The 16,018-nt window shown below is 39.5% G+C and overlaps 1 protein-coding gene across 5 annotated transcripts in view; it reads left to right on the plus strand.

The window, feature by feature from the left end:
- Window positions 1–16,018, plus strand: part of RICTOR (RPTOR independent companion of MTOR complex 2) — a 103,955-nt gene that overhangs the window by 8,868 nt on the left and 79,069 nt on the right. For all 5 annotated transcript variants that reach the window (XM_072992815.2, XM_072992817.2, XM_020795646.3 and 2 more), the window contains exon 3: window positions 13,977–14,074. In XM_072992815.2, the coding sequence (XP_072848916.2) occupies window positions 13,977–14,074 (98 nt within the window). The remainder of the gene's footprint in view (window positions 1–13,976; window positions 14,075–16,018) is intronic.

A 16,018-nucleotide genomic window follows, 5' to 3' on the forward strand; every position in this document is an offset into this window, starting at 1 on the left:
CATTGTGTGTATGAGGAATAGGAATTAAGTTCAGTAGCCATAATTTGTCTTGGGTAATGCTATCCTAAGAAGTTTGGTTATCACCTTAATGTTGTGTATTTGGATTCCTCTTTACCCTACAGAGGCACAATGGGGAATTGAACTCCCAACGTCTGGCTCCAAAGCGAAATACTAAAACACTGAGCTTCTTAAATCTTACTAATTTAACTACTTCTACAACAGTTTTTTTTTTAAAAAAACCTAACAATCTCTGGAGCAATTTGTGAGATGTGTCTGATTCATTACAGCTCTGATTCATCTAGCAAGTCTAAAACAGGGAAGAGAAGACATTTTGGAGCTTATCAAAGTTGTGTTTAGCAGAAGAGAATAGGTTTTTTAATCATACTTCTCCATAGCTAGAACTGCCACCTGCTGGTTTTGTGGTTTGAACGAGACTGATTAGTTTGAAAAATTTATTTTGTTGCATATAAAGCTCATCTTCCCAGCCTTGATTGGCTGAGACTAGAGATGGGGGTATTTGAATATCCCCCCACAGATGGAGATAATGATTCCATTGCTGCCTCGAGCTCGACGGAGCCTTCCTATAGCTCCATTGCTTGTAGTGGATTATCCACTCTGCGACCTGGCAGAGAGGCTCATCATCCCGCCTTCTGCCAGGACTGGCTAATCCATTGGGAGCAACGGAGTGATAGAAAGGCTCCATCAAACTCACAGCAGTGGCGGAATCGTGAGTGGACCATCCAGCTCCATGGGGCCAGACCCTCATTATCTCTAGGTGTGCTGAAACTCTTGGTATTAATGTGTAGAATGAAGGATGTCTATCTCCCCATCCTCCATGGAGTTGCCAGGGGATAAGCTGCTCTTTCCTGACCAACATCTTCCATCTCTCTGGCCTATCCTCTCTGGCTCTTGCCAGGCATCAGCCTCCTCCCACTGAATCCTGGAAACTGGCCTGTTCTCTGCCTCCCCCCAACACCACTCCACTGTTCTGCATTATGCTAAGAGAAATCTGCCTGCTACAGTGGACCCTCGACTTACAGACAGCTCGACTTACAGACTTTTCGAGTTACAGACTTGTCTGGCCGCAAAATTTGGGTTCGACTCGCAGCTGGAGAATCGACCTACAGACCAGAAAAAAACCAAAATGGAACAAAAACAACAAAAATGGCCAGTTACGGATTAATCGGTTTTCAATGCATTGTAGGTCAATGAAGACTCAACCTACAGACTTTTCGACCTGCAGCCACTGTTCCAATACGGATTAATTCCGTAAGTAGAGGGCCCACTGTATTCTTGTGCCTACTGAAAGGTGGACCCAGCTGTTCCACCTGGTTCATGCTTACTTCCACTAGCTCATCTTGGGTCTGTAATTCCTCCGTATCGCCAGTTAGGATGCATGGTGATTTCCCTAAAATGATGTTATTCCATGGAAAGAAAGAAAGAAAAAAAATCATTATGGTCCAAAAAGGAGAGATTAGCCTCATCAGTACTGACGCTGCCTATCATGTAAATTTCCCGTTCCAGCCTCACAAGGACCAAACCAAACTCAGGCTAAGCCCTGGAACTCTGAGTCTGCTGGCAGTTACTATCCCCTGTCTGGGGTCAGCAAGTGCAGTTTCTTGTTTCCCTCAGAGCTAAAGTCAGCCCAGTACTCAAAGGTGGCTTACTGTTACCTTCTCTTGGCGGCATCCTGGGACTGCATTTTTCCCAAGGTCATGCAGGCTGGCACTTTGGGGATACACAGTGGGAAATTGAACTCCCAGCCTCTGGCTCTGCAGCCAGATATGACAGCTTCAATTTTGTCATTTTTGCTTTGAGAGAGACTCCAGGTTTGATTTGATCCAGGGCCCACTTATTTATCTTTTTAGTGATCAAGGGTATCCACAAAGCTCTCTTCCAGCACTATATTGCAAATGAATCATTTTTTTCCTATCAACCTTCACATCCATATATAGTAATCAGAAATATGACAGAGTGGATTATCCTAACCTTGGTCTCTCTTTTTTTTAGTTCCTTTTTTGCTACCCCTCCAAGTCTCTGTTTTCTTCTGATTTCTCGGCTAAAGTTTCCATTTGGGTTCACGATTGAACTGAGGTGTTCAAAAAAAAATCTTCTAACCTTTTCAGTTTCTTCATTTTCAAAATTGAAATTATGTAGCTCTCTTCTGTACTCACGATTTTTGTGTTGGCAATGTTCAACAGCAGTCCCATCCTTTGTACTTTCTTCTGTCACTTTCATCAGTTTCAAGTCATTGCTCCCTTGTTGATGTTTCTTCCAACAATTTTCATTTCTCTTATCTGAATCTAATTCAGCTTTTATATGATATGTTCTCTGCATACAGATGGAAGATTTCTGTATAGAGAAGTATATCCTTGTCTGATACCTTTGCCTATGGGAAACCATTCTGTTTCTCCATATTCTGTCCTAACAATATCTTCTTGCCCCCAATACAGGTTATATACTGTTACAGTCAATTAACAAGTGACACCCATTTCTTTTAGAACATCTATAACTTCTCACAAGCCACACATCAAAGCTTTGCCATAGTCTATATTGCATAAATTGATCTTCTGAAATAATTTGATATGCTCCAGTAGCCATTGTATAGTTATGATAGAGTCCAGCCTGAATGCCCAGCATTTCTTGCTCTGTATAGAAGTCTTTCTTGCCACTTCTTTAGCATCCCTTTGTTTGCATGGGAAATTAATGCAGTAGTTCTATATTACTGCACTCCTTGGCATCTCCTTTTTTGGGGGATTGGAATAAATATTGAACATTCCCAGTCTGTGAGCCATTATTCTGTTTTTCATATTTGTTGGCATAGGATTTTGACAGATTCAGTCTCTGTAGCTTGGAGTAGTTCTATAACTGTTCAGCCTACCCCTGGTGCGTTATTTTTCCTAGTGCTTTCAGAGAGCTTTCACTTTCTTGAATTGCTGATTCTTCATCATAGGATTTGTCTTCAAAAAATCTGTCATCTCCTTTTCTCTTCTATATAGTTCTTCAGTATATTGTTTCTACTTTCTCTTTATTTTAGTTTGGTCAGATAATAAAGTTCCCCTATTGGATTTTCAGCATTCCTAATCTGGATTTAAATTTCCCATTGATTTATTCAGTCTTCTGGAAAAGTATTGTTTTTTTCCCTCTTCGTTGTACTCTTCTGTTTCTTTGCAGTGGTAATTTTACTTGTTCTCTTTGTCTCTATGTAATGATAATTGAAAAGTTGCATTCAGGATTTTGACCCTCTTTCTGTCACTTTTAATTTTTACTTCTTGTCTGCCCTTAACATTTTTAAGAGTTTCTTCCTATCATCTATCTAGTTTTTTTAACTATAGAAAAATCATTTTTCATTTTTTCTTAATAATCTCTCTGGTTTCAATCCTTCTGGCTCACGGTTGAGTTTAGTAATGCAAATCTATTCTTTATATGGACTTTAAATTCATCAGTACAGTAATGTTATTTAGTTATATTTAGGCACTATGATTTTTTAACATAATTTGATTTTCTTAGGAAAGCACTTAAATCAAGAAAAATAGCAAAATTAATTTGCCTCTTCTGCTTACAACAGAGGACCTTATCATAGAAATAGGCTCCTGATGTTTTCAGAGGGCAAGTCTCATCAACAGATTAAAAGGCTGACAGCCAGAGACACAAGTCCCATTTTGATCTTGCATTCCTCTCTCATAACTGTTGCTTTCAGCAACTGTGATAACAACTACTTGGGACTTTTTCTTACATCAGACTGAGACTGAGCTCGGCCTTACAAGCTCAGCCTTCTCCCAAGTGAGCACAATTTAGGTGTTTGGCAGGTGGAACTCCCAGAATGGTGAATTCTGGTATTTAGAATCCAGATAAAAGATAAGCCCATACTGTACCTTGTCTGAATATCTCTAGGGGAAAACTTTTAGCTGTGCTGGCAGTGACAGTTGCTTTGAACAATTATACAAACAAGAAAAACAACCCTTGCCTATATCATTAGGATACCTAAAGCTCAGTATAGTCTTACATCATTACCCTTGCCACTGGACCCATATGCCTGCTGAGTTATTATCATATGACAAATAGGTCTCATAGTAACTACAGTTTGTAGAAAAAGAAAAGATAGAAAGGTGTAACTTGTATGTCCTAAGTGAAATGCATGAGTTAAATGTGCATGAAAAAGTGACTTTAACGGTTGCCTTGCAACAGTGGTTGCTTAGGCTATGAGTGTGCAGTTACCTACATCATGGTGAAGTTTTTAGTTTGTAGAAACTGAGTTAATTCTCTTCTTCTGATATTCTCAAGGTATCCATCAGAGCGGTTCTTGAATTTAGAAGGGAGTTTACCTCCTTTAGTAATCATTTAGCATCTCCTTAAGGAATAACGCTTCACAAGGTGAAAACTATTATGTATAAGGTGAGTATGTATACAATGATGTAAGCCTGTTCTTTCTTAGATATATTGCAATCTTAAATAACATAATCAACTGATGATATGGTTACATTTTAAAAAGAAAGTACAGTATTAGCAGCTTTCATCTACAAGAGATCTGAGATCAGTGTATACAGTAAGACCCCCTCATCCATGGGATCAGTATCTGCTGATTTACTTATCCCTGGTCTGAAAATATTAAAAGTATTTTTTTAAAAAATCCTAGAAATACATATTGCGAAAGTTGAAGTTACCAGAACTGGTCACTAAAGGAAGCCAGAGACCATACTGCATGCAGTGTACACTATAATTTTCATTTTTCAGCATCCATGAGGTGAGGTTTGGAACCAAAATTCCCTCTGAATTTCAGCCCCACTGGGTGGGATTCTGCCCCTTGCATGAGGTTCCGTCATGACTGGAACCAAAGGGGCTGTGAACCAGCGCTGTGGGTGCACAGAGAAGGAACGCTGTGCAGAGGGAGCAGAGTCATGAGTGCACCTTGGAGGGAATCATGCTTGAAACCGATCCCAGCGGATACAGGGGTCCTGCTATATAGCATTATAAAAAGAGAAGAAATGTATCTTAAATGTGATAACATTGCAAAATGTATAAAAACTATTAAACCAGCAAAAATTGCATGAATGTTTTAAATAATTATTAAAATACATGCTGCTCAGACCCATTCCTGATGTTTATAAAGTTTTACCATGTTTAAAAATCAGGGATATTTGCATTCAACACTGAACATTCAAATGGCAGTTCTATCTTTCATACAGTAACAATTTTAGCAGATGCATGTAGTTCAGTGAGGTGGTATACTTGACTACAGAGCCATGGGTTGAATTTGAATCTCTGTGTGCCTCCAGGGAAGACAGCTAGTCTGCATAGCCTTAGGCAAGCTACACAGTCCTAGAGTGCCACCAGAAGAAGGGACTGGTAAACTACTTCTAACTACTATATACAGTGGTGCCTCGCTTAACGAGTGCACCGCATAACGACGAAATCGCATAGCGATCCAATTTTTGGATCGCTAATGCGATCGCTTAACTTTTTTTAAAATAGGGCTAAATTCGCTTCGCGAAGACCGGTAAGGGTTTCGCTTACCGATCTTCGCAAAACGAAGCCCGACGATCAGCTGTTCGGCGGCCAAAATGGCCGCCGGAAGCCCAGAAATGGCCCAAAATAGCCGCGCGCAGCGTTTTTGCGCCCTCGTTAAGCAAGGCGAGGGCGCGAAAATGGCTGCCGGCCATTAAGAAGCTTCGCTGAACTGTGAGTATTTGGCCCATTTGGAATGCATTAAACCATGTTTAATGCGTTCCAGTGGAAATCCCTGCCCCGTTCAACGATGCTTCAGCATTGCGAAGGTTAATCCGGAACGGATTAACCTCGCTATGCGAGGCACCACTGTACCTTGAAAACCTGGGCAAGGATCACAATAAGTCAGAAATGACCTGACAGTACAGTACAAAAATTTTCTTACTATATATTTCTTCAAGCTTTTCTTTTTTCCTTAGCAACACATGTCTACCACATGTCTGTTAGATCCTTGCCCTATCTGGCTTATAAAAGACAGAGAGGGACTGGCTAAGTGGGTCGTCGTCATTTAGTCGTGTCCGACTCTTTGTGACCCCATGGACCAGAGCACGCCAAGCCCTCCTATCTTCCACTGCCTCCCGGAGTTGTGTCAAATTCATGTTGGTTGCTTCAATGACACTGTCCAACCATCTCATCCTATGTCGTCCCCTTCTCCTCTTGCCTTCACACTTTAGGAGCGGTAAATACCTCCCTGAAGAAGGGTAGGATCCCAGCATGCTGAAAGGAGGCAATAGTAAAACCAGTGCTGAAAAAGCCCCTCCTTGAATCACATGGGAATTGAATAATAGCCTAATGTTTCATATATGAATGAGGTATGTAGTGGTTTAACAGCTCTAGGACATCCTGGTTGGAACGGATTATCTACATCCCTTTTAATCTCGCTTCAAGTGTGGATGGGTGACAGAGACTACTTTGGCCACTTTGGAGGCTGACTTATGCCATGAATTGGCCCCTCTGTGGCTTTTAATACCATGGTATCCTTCTGGCCCATCTCTGTTTTACATGGCTCTGACCCTTCCTGGAGGGGACGACTCAAGGTGGTTGTGGGGGACTTCTGCTTGTTGCCCTGGCTGTTGGCTTGTGACATCCCTGATCGGTTTTGTCCCCCATGCTATTTAACATCTTTGTGAAACTTTTGGGAGAGGCTGAAAAGCAGATCAGGGAATATGGATACAGCCTGTGCTGGATATGGTTATCCTCCCTAGGAAAACCTAGGTGCACAGCTTGGATGTGCTCCTGAATTCATCCCATCCTGGATACCTAGGCTTCAGCAATGGCCGGGAATCTATTTGCACAGTTAAAAAGAGGTATGACAGCCATGCCTGTTCCTAGAGATGTCTAATCTGGCCATGGTGACACGTGTTATTTTATTTAGTTATATAATAGTTTTAATCTTTATCCATCCATCCATCTGACAGCCAGGGCTCCTCTGGGCGGTTTACAGCAGATAAAACAACAAAGTAATAAAATAATATATACACAAAATAATAATACAATTTGGGCATAAATATACAATGCACTAAAAGAAGTACAATACAATAAATTACAGTTAAAAGCATAAAATATTAAAGACAAGAAGCATGTTATTATATTTATTTTATTTATTAATTATATTTATTTACTACCCACCTAGTGGCGAGCCCCTACATCCCAGTTAGACTGCTCTATGTGCGGCTGCCTTTGAAAAGTATTTGGAAACTTCAGTGGGTCCACAATGCTGCAGACAGATTGTTAAACTGGCCATGGTTACATGGATCACATAACCTCCTGTTATTTTAACTGTCTTTATTGTTGTTTATCTACTGGTTTAAATATATTTGTTTAAATCTTTTAAAAATATTATAATAATTTCTTGTTTTAGGTTCTAATAGTGTTTCTTTTAAGACCACCTTCGATATTTTTTATGTAATGCTCAATGTAAAGCAGCAACAATACTTTGTAAGAAGGCAGGTACGTAAATAATCTGTTAATAGATAGTCTTTAGCTGGAAAATTTAGAGCACACTAGTTATAACAATCCATGATTGGATAGCTCTGGTCTGTCCTTGCTTTACTTCAGACAGTTGTCAGGGGTTTCTGATTTGTCAAAAACAGCAAAGTAATATTTATTTTAATACCTCCCATCTAACTGGAGGCCACTCTGGATGGTTTATAGCATAATAAAAATAATAAAATGTCCTTACAAATACCAAAAGAAGTTCATTATAATCATTGAGAAGGTGTCAAAAATGAGAAAGTCAAGATGTTGTGGAATTCCTGGATCAAAACTGATAGACATCTTAAACATAACACATCAGATGTAGTAGTAATAGAGCTAGAAATGTCTAGATTGATTGTTGTTGTAGGTTTTTCGGGTTCTTGGCCGTGTTCTGAAGGTTGTTCTTCTTAACATTTCGCCAGTCTCTGTGGCCGGCATCTTCAGAAGACAGCAACCTGCCAGGGCCACGGCCCTCTACCGGGTCACGGGCCGGGGGGTTGGAGACCACTGCTCTATACCATTAGCCATATGAATGTCTAGATCATTGACATTGCAATTTCAGGTGATGCCAAATCAGTTGCATATCTCATAACACCATTAGAGCTACAAAAACCCTGCAATATTAGGAACAGCATACATATGACACCAATATTTAAAGATACTTATGTTTTTGGTTAAAACTTGTATTTGTAATAGCAGTCAATGTTTTTATAATTTTGATTGACTGTGGCAATTTTGAATAATAATAAAAATATCACAACAGCTATGGGAATATGATAGTCTCGGTGGCTGATAATTTCATCAGGATTTTATTGATGGTAATGAGCAAAATGCCTGTCTGAACAACCAGTTTTTTAAAAAAATGATGGGGCCAGATGGATATCCGAGAGGTAGCTGGTTCCAGAGTCAGGTGTGACTACTAAAAAGGCCCAATTCCTAGTTTTCTCTCTCATGGCCTCTCTCAGGGTCAGCACCCTGGGCCAGTTCTTTTTAGGAAGAAGAAGAACTTGGAGTTAATTCCTAGATGAATTTACCTCTCCCAATGACGTTCCCTTCCCCCGAAGAGATAGTACATGAATTAGCCTGATGGGGGAAGAAGTGTTGACTCTCCATTGACAGCACTGCTGCTGTGGTTAACAGCCCCCACTCTTTAAAATGTACAGCAATGTGCACACACACATGCACACATACCCTTCTTAGCTGAGGAAGAGCTTGAAATCCACATGCATGCTGCAGTTATTTCTAAGAAGCTAACCTGTCCTCTACACCAGTGGCCCCCAATCTTTTCCCAACCGCAGACTGGTTGAGCAGGCGGGTTGCATGCTTGTGCAGGGGGTGTGCTCATGGGGCATTCGCGTGCATGCGCAGGGGTGGTGTGTGTGCTCATGGGTAGGCAAGGCACACTTGTGGGTAGGCAGGGTGTGCTTGCGCGCATGCACAGGGGCACTCATGGGGTGGAGCACGCTCATGTGCAGGGGCATGGGAGCATGTGCAGGGTGGTGATGGTAGATCTGTCTCTGCAGCCCGGTTCTGCCAGCGCCACGGCCCTCTACTGGGTCGCGGACTGGGGGTTGGAGACCACCGCTCTACACCATTAGCCATATGAATTTAGGACATAAATACAGCACACAAATTTGGAACTATGTACCCACAATAACTTGATACACAGCCTTGAAGAAATTATCATCAAAACCTTGCGGTTTGTTTTCTGATCCATGCTTGAATGCCCATAGCCTTTTTAAATATATATATATACTGTATTTATAGCATGCCCATCTAGTCATTCAACTACTCTGTGCGGCGTACAACATACAAAATAAACAGTTAAAATAGCATCATTATCAAGATTCAAAAGTCATTCAAGATGGAAAAAAATAAAGAAGATCAATAGTGCCCGGAGGGAAGGCAACATTTTGACAATAAGTGGGAGTGATGTCAACACCAGCAGCACATTGCACTAATTACTTTGGGAGGGGCAGTTTTGGGGTTCATTCAACTTCTGCATAATAAGACAAATGACAAAGTGACTCGCACCCTGATTTGAAAAGAATCTCCAGACTAAGGTAAGTTCCAGGCTTTGGACATTTTCCCACTTGCCTCCAAAGCTGTGGAATTCTCTCCTCCAACACGTTCATATGGAACCAAATGTAGACAAGATTTGAAAATCTCTCTGTTCAACTTGGAGCCGTAGGTGTTGGGTGTAGGGAGAGATCAGTGGCTGATGTAATTTATTATAACTTTTAGCTGGTTTTTCAGCAGTTGTTCAATCCTTTATCATTGCTTATTCTCAGGAATTTTATGTTGATATACAGGTATATTACATGCACATACACATACAAAATATTAAGTTCTTAAAGGTTGTGTTTACATCTTTGTATATCATTAATTTTATTGGAATACACTCTAGTGTAGATTGCAATATAAATCATCATCATCATTTGTTTAATTAGCAGAAATCTGTTGCTGCTCGTGACATCATTCTCGAGGATGTGGGCCTATATATTTTATAATTGTGAGATGGCTTCTGTGCACATACTTTCTTTTGTTTATACAAAATAAGTGATTTCTGTTTTCATTCATTTCATTAGAAATAGTTCAGATCAAATCAAATCTGAACTATCTCTAAAGGCAAAAAAATTGAAACTGAAGCTTTTGTACTTTAGGCTCATCATTAGAAGGCAAGACAGAAAAGGAAAAGACAGTAATTTTGGGAAAGGTAGAAGGCAGCAAAAAAAGAGGAAGACCAAAAATGAGATGGGTTGACTTCCTAAGGCAATAGTTCCCAACCTTGGGTTCCCAGATTTCTTGGACTACAACTCCCAGAAATCTTGGTCGAGATAGCTACTGGTGAAAGCTTCTGGTATTTTTAGTCCAAGAACATCTGGGGACCCAAGATGAGGATAGTACAATTTGGAGATCACTCATTTATAGGGTTGCTATAAGTTGGAGGTGACTTGACATCACATAACAAGTGAGAACAAATAGTTTTCATGCTGCAGTCTTATGAGTGCCTACCGGGGAATCAACGATGCTAAACAGAGTAGATATTACATCTTATGTTTGTTAATGCCAGCCAGATAGCAAATGTTTTTTCTCTAGCAGGCAGTCTGAATTACTTGAATTATGAATTAAATCAATAAATAAAATTCTTCTATTAAGGAGCAAAAACAGATGTTATAAGCAAGTGTATATTAATCCTTGATAGGTAGGTAGATAGGGAGAGAGAGAGAGAAAGAAAGCATAATAACGTTGTTATGTGCTATTGACTGAAATCCAGGAATAAGTTGCAACTGGAGTATGTCCATTGAATCTGTAAATTCTATGGAAATTCTATGCATTCAGTGGGCCTACTCTTACTACTAGATTTTAGCCATTAAGCTGCTTCTGATTTATGAAATGACTTGAGACTTCAACTTATTTCTGACTTATGGCAATCCTGATAGAGTTTTTGAGACATTTGATGTGTTTTGAGAAGTGGTCTTCATGTCTTTTCATGACTGATCAGGAATTTGAACCCAGGTCTTTTGACTACTAGCCCAGCATACTATCCATTGCATCACACTAGCTCTCAAGATAATGTATTGTGTTACTATAATAATATACGTTAGAAATTGATACTATGTTAACATAAATCAATGTGCATATTAACTTCCCCCTTTCTGTCTAGATAAAATGTGTTATTTCATTGGCTTTAAGAGATCTGGAAATTTCACTTTTTTAGTTGTGTCTACAACAAGTTCTGTTTATGTTAAAATTTCTAAATTGTCTATAATTTTCTTGAGAGAATAATTTATTGCATGCTCTCAGAATCATGGGGCTGAACATGGACTTTTGAACTTTACAAAAAAAATCCATATAGATTTACTCACACAGTGGGTATGTTTGCACAAACCCTGGTTTGTTATGAATGAGCTGCAGGCTGGTATGTGCTGCTCAATTGCTCCTGCTTGTTGTAGGAGCAGCTAAACAAACAACAGCTTTGCTCCACAGATGCTTTATTGTGTTGTGCAAGTAGAGAGTTTTCCCACCTCCAGTTTGTTCCCTTGCATAGAGAAAAACATATCCAGGAGTTATTCTCTGCTTCCTTCTTTGAAGGGAAAAGAACCTTTGGTTTGTTGGGAAGAAACAAACCAGAATTACCAGGCGTCCAGATGCTGTGTGTTTAGTTGCTCCCACTAGAAACTTCGGCTTGTTATGAATATAGAAACAGTTGAGTGGTATGAAGAGATGAGCACGAATTAAAAAACAAATCACCAAATTGATAAAATTGCTAATTCATAGCTTTGTATGTGCCCAACGAATGAGTTTTTAGCAATTTTTGTTTCGTTTGGCTATAAAGTGCCCTCCCCAGGCACCTAGAAACACCAGAATTATAGGGAAGCGTCTTCTGATTCTCCTCTACAATCCCTTCAAATTTGATGAAGATTGAGTTTCCCCAAGCCAACTGCTAAAAGGCAGTTTCCGACGGGGGGGGATACACCCACTTTGTGGGTGTATAATTTGGATGTCTGAAACCCAGTCTTCTCCAAACCTGGAGAAATTGTAGAGGAGAGTCAGTAGAATCTTCCCTGTGATTGTACGTTTGTGATTCATTCACCTTGATGAATCACGCGTCAAAATGAATTGCAATTTTTCTGATTCGTGCTCATTTCTAGTGGCATGCATCAGTATGCCATTCCTTATGACAAGCCAGAGTTCCCATGGAATCATTGCTTGTTGTGTTGTATGAGTGAGTGAATGTTGTTTGGGTACTAATAAAGTAGAACACAGAATTGAAGGACTCTGCATCTCCAGATGTTTTGAGTAGCTTTATTTTTTCATAAAATGAAGTAGTAGTGTACAGAGAGGAGTTCTGATAATATTTATTCATCCAACATTTTAGGAAGCTGTTTTAACATGGTGAGATTACTTCTCTGTCTACTTCATGGGTAGGTATCATGCAGCTCATTTTGCAGCTCGCGAGTCCATCCAGAGCCCCTTAGTCTATTTTCATCTAGCAGACGTCCAGGAGCAGTGGTTTTCAGCTGAGAATTGGAGTTCTTCAGTTTCCTCAATAGAAATTGGATGTGCCCATCTTGACACTTCCAGATTGTTTTTCATATGTTTATTTTCAGCCATTTTCAGTCCCAGTACACATCAAAGTGGGGATGTGGTGGCACTGTGGGTTAAACCATAGAAGGCTCTGTGCTGCAAGGTCAGAAGACCAGCAGTCATAAGATCGAATCCACTTGACGGAGTGAGCTCCCATCACTTGTCCCAGCTCCTGCCAACCTAGCAGTTAGAAAGCATGTAAATGCGAGTAGATAAATAGGTACCACCTCGGTGGGAAGTTAACAGTGTTCCATGTCTAGTCACGCTGGCCACGTGACCATGGAAACTGTCTTCGGACAAACGCTGGCTCTACAGCTTGGAAATGGGGATGAGCACCGTGCCCTAGAGTTGGACACGACTCGCCTAAATGTCAAGGGGAATCTTTACCTTTTACACATCAAAGTGGAGTCTACAATGAGAATTTGGTCCCCACTAGTCCCGTGATCTATCACAATATAATCTACTTTCAGTTGGCATTTGTTTTCCAGGTGCTCAGATGGGGATCTTTCCCATCACTTGCTGTTTTCTCCTCTTAACTGGAGATGTCAGGGTGAACCTGGAACATTATACTTGCTTCTTCTCTACCTCCTAGCTACAGTCTAACCTATATTCTGTTATGCCTTCCAGTCATAGCAGGTTATGCAGAAGAGGAAAAATAGGGTTAATATTAGTAAAAGAATACCATGAATTAAGGTCTTTGAATAAGAAGAAAATAAAATCCAGTGGTGAGAAGCAATGTTACTGCAGCAAACTGTAATTCCTATATTTTAGCCAACACCATTCTTTTTAATGTTCCCCTGCTCTTAGCTTTCTACTTGCTTGTAAACTGGGTAAAAAGATCCTTAGAAGGTATATGTGCCTTTAATAATCTTAAATTACACACGTGTGGTGTAGTAACAACCTATGACTAACCTTTCTTCAGTTTCAGTAACAAAAAAATTGTTCAGCTTGTTTCATCCAAAGTTTCCCCTAAAGTCAAGTGCTAGTAAAAGTCTGTCTGACATGTCTTCTTAGCAGAACAGAGCCTTAGCCAGGAGTCATTCCTGACCTCATCTAAGGGAAAGATACATGTGATGAGAAACCTTATATGAATTCTTAATCTACCCATTGCTTCTGAATGTATTACATTCACTCTTGTGTTCATTTTGAATTATTTAAATAAACTCGGAGGATGATATTGAGTGATGTCTGCTTATTTGAGACATTTGCATTTTGTTGGCTGAAATCCTGTTGCACATCTCTGTATTGACTACCATGACATTGCCACTCTTTTTAGGAGCAGAACATAGTTCTAAGAAAGACAAGACACAGCTTGTCATTAATAATATAGTACTTTCTTGGAGGAAGCTGTATGGATATTGGTTTCCCAGATTGTGCCAACCAGTACAACATTTCTTTTACAGACCCCTCCGATAACCTGAGAGAAATCCTCCAAAATGTGGCCAAACTGCAAGGTGTTTCTAATATGAGAAAACTAGGCCACTTGAATAATTTTACCAAGGTAAGTATTATGCTAACTGCTTTTGGCCATAATAAATAATATATAGCCTGTAACTTAGAAGAATTTGCGTGTAGCATCTGGAAATATTTAAATAAAAAAACCACTGTTGTATAGTATAAGATTTGGTGATCTTCCTTTTGTACGTGTTTGTGGCAGCAATTATAATATTAAATAATCACTTGTGTCTTTTGGTTAAAATCTTTTACTATTTATAAATATCCATAAAACGTAACTTATAGTCCTTGGACTTTCAGTATCACAGAGGTATTTTATCGTAAATAATTACATAACTCTCTCATAGTTACACTGTTATATTGTAAGTTCTATTTGGTCCTATTACATATTTTAAAGTTACATCTTTATTTCTGCCTGAGGTACATGTTGTTGTATGAGATCCTATTACATATTTGGTTCTGTCCCTTTTTGGACCCTGTCAGCCCTACTGTCTTCATCTCATATTGTCTGGCTCCATATCATAGAAAAGTGAAGTTGGAAGGGGCCTACAAGGCCATCAAGTCCAACCCCCTTCTCAATGCAGGAATATAATCAAAGCATATCTGCCAGGTGATTATCCAATTTTTTCTGCTGCTACTGGGTCGCAGACTGGGGGTTGGGGACCCCTGTTCTAAGGTATTAGCTATTCCGCCCAATTTGGTATCATCTGCAAATTTGACAAACATTCCCTGCACTCCCTCATCCAAGTCATTAATAAAAATATTGAAGAGCACCAGGCCCAGGACTGAACTTTGGGGTACCCCAATTGTGACCTCCTCCCATTTAAAGAAGGACCCATTAATCATCACCCTCCGAGTATGATTCTGTAGTCAATTGAGTCTCCACCTGAAACTTGATCTACCCAGCCCACACCTAGTTAGCTTGCTAATCAGGAGATCATGGGGCACTCTGTCAAAAGCTTTGCTGAAGAGAAGATATACTATCAGGGAGGTGACCTGATCAAAAAATGAGATGAAATTAGTTTAGCAGGATTTGGCATTGAAAAATTTGTGTTGGTTTCTAGTTATTCCTGCATTATCATTTCATAGTTGTTAGCTGGTGACCAGTTTGTTGTTGTTGTTGTTTAGTCATTTAGTCGTGTCCGACTCTTCGTGACCCCCAGTGACCAGTTTAGACACTTTCTAATAGTAGACTACACATAAATATATGCGTATAGCGAAAATGAATTTTTGTTTTGCCAGAGGATATGGAATTCCAGTGGTGGGGGAGGATGTTAGAATAATTTGAAGATTATCATTTTAGATATACATTGGACTATTGTAAGGCCTTTAACAAAAGAACAGAAGAACTGAACCTCTCCTGCACATCCCCTGTCAGTATGTCAGAAATCTCAGGAATGTCGTTTTGGATAGAGATATGTTGCAGTATATCAGCTGAAAGAATTCCCATTCATACACAGAAGTACAGTATCATAGTACTTGAATAAAATGCACTTACTGTAATTTAGAGAACGACCTTCTGGTTTTAAATAATAATTATTGAATGCTATCTAGGAATAAGTAAATATTCCAACGGACTGTTTATGGAGGTTGAATAAACAAATTATTAAAAAGCTATCTCTTCAAAATTCAGTCATCAAGTTTCATTTTGAAATCAGTGTATTATTCTTTCAATACAAAATGCGTTGGTAGATAATTCAAAATAATGTTTTTGTATGAAGTGGCCCTGGTGTCTTGGTTCATCTTTTATGATAGACAAAGTTTGTTTACATTTTGAATTGTAATTATTTTATACAAGTTAGGCTTGCAAACAGAATGTTGGATTGTATGTGCATCTAAGAAGAGACATGCATTTATGCATTGTTCTGTTGTGTTAGAGCCAACATTTCTTAGAGGCCCCTGTTATGTCACCAGTTTAAATAAGATAATTCTCTCTTTGCCTCTGTATCCTGTTTTTCCTGGAAATATTATTATGCCAAAGAACAGAAAT

The sequence above is a fragment of the Pogona vitticeps genome, chromosome 2 (genome assembly GCF_051106095.1).
Source record: "Pogona vitticeps strain Pit_001003342236 chromosome 2, PviZW2.1, whole genome shotgun sequence".
In the NCBI taxonomy this organism is placed as follows: domain Eukaryota; kingdom Metazoa; phylum Chordata; class Lepidosauria; order Squamata; family Agamidae; genus Pogona; species Pogona vitticeps.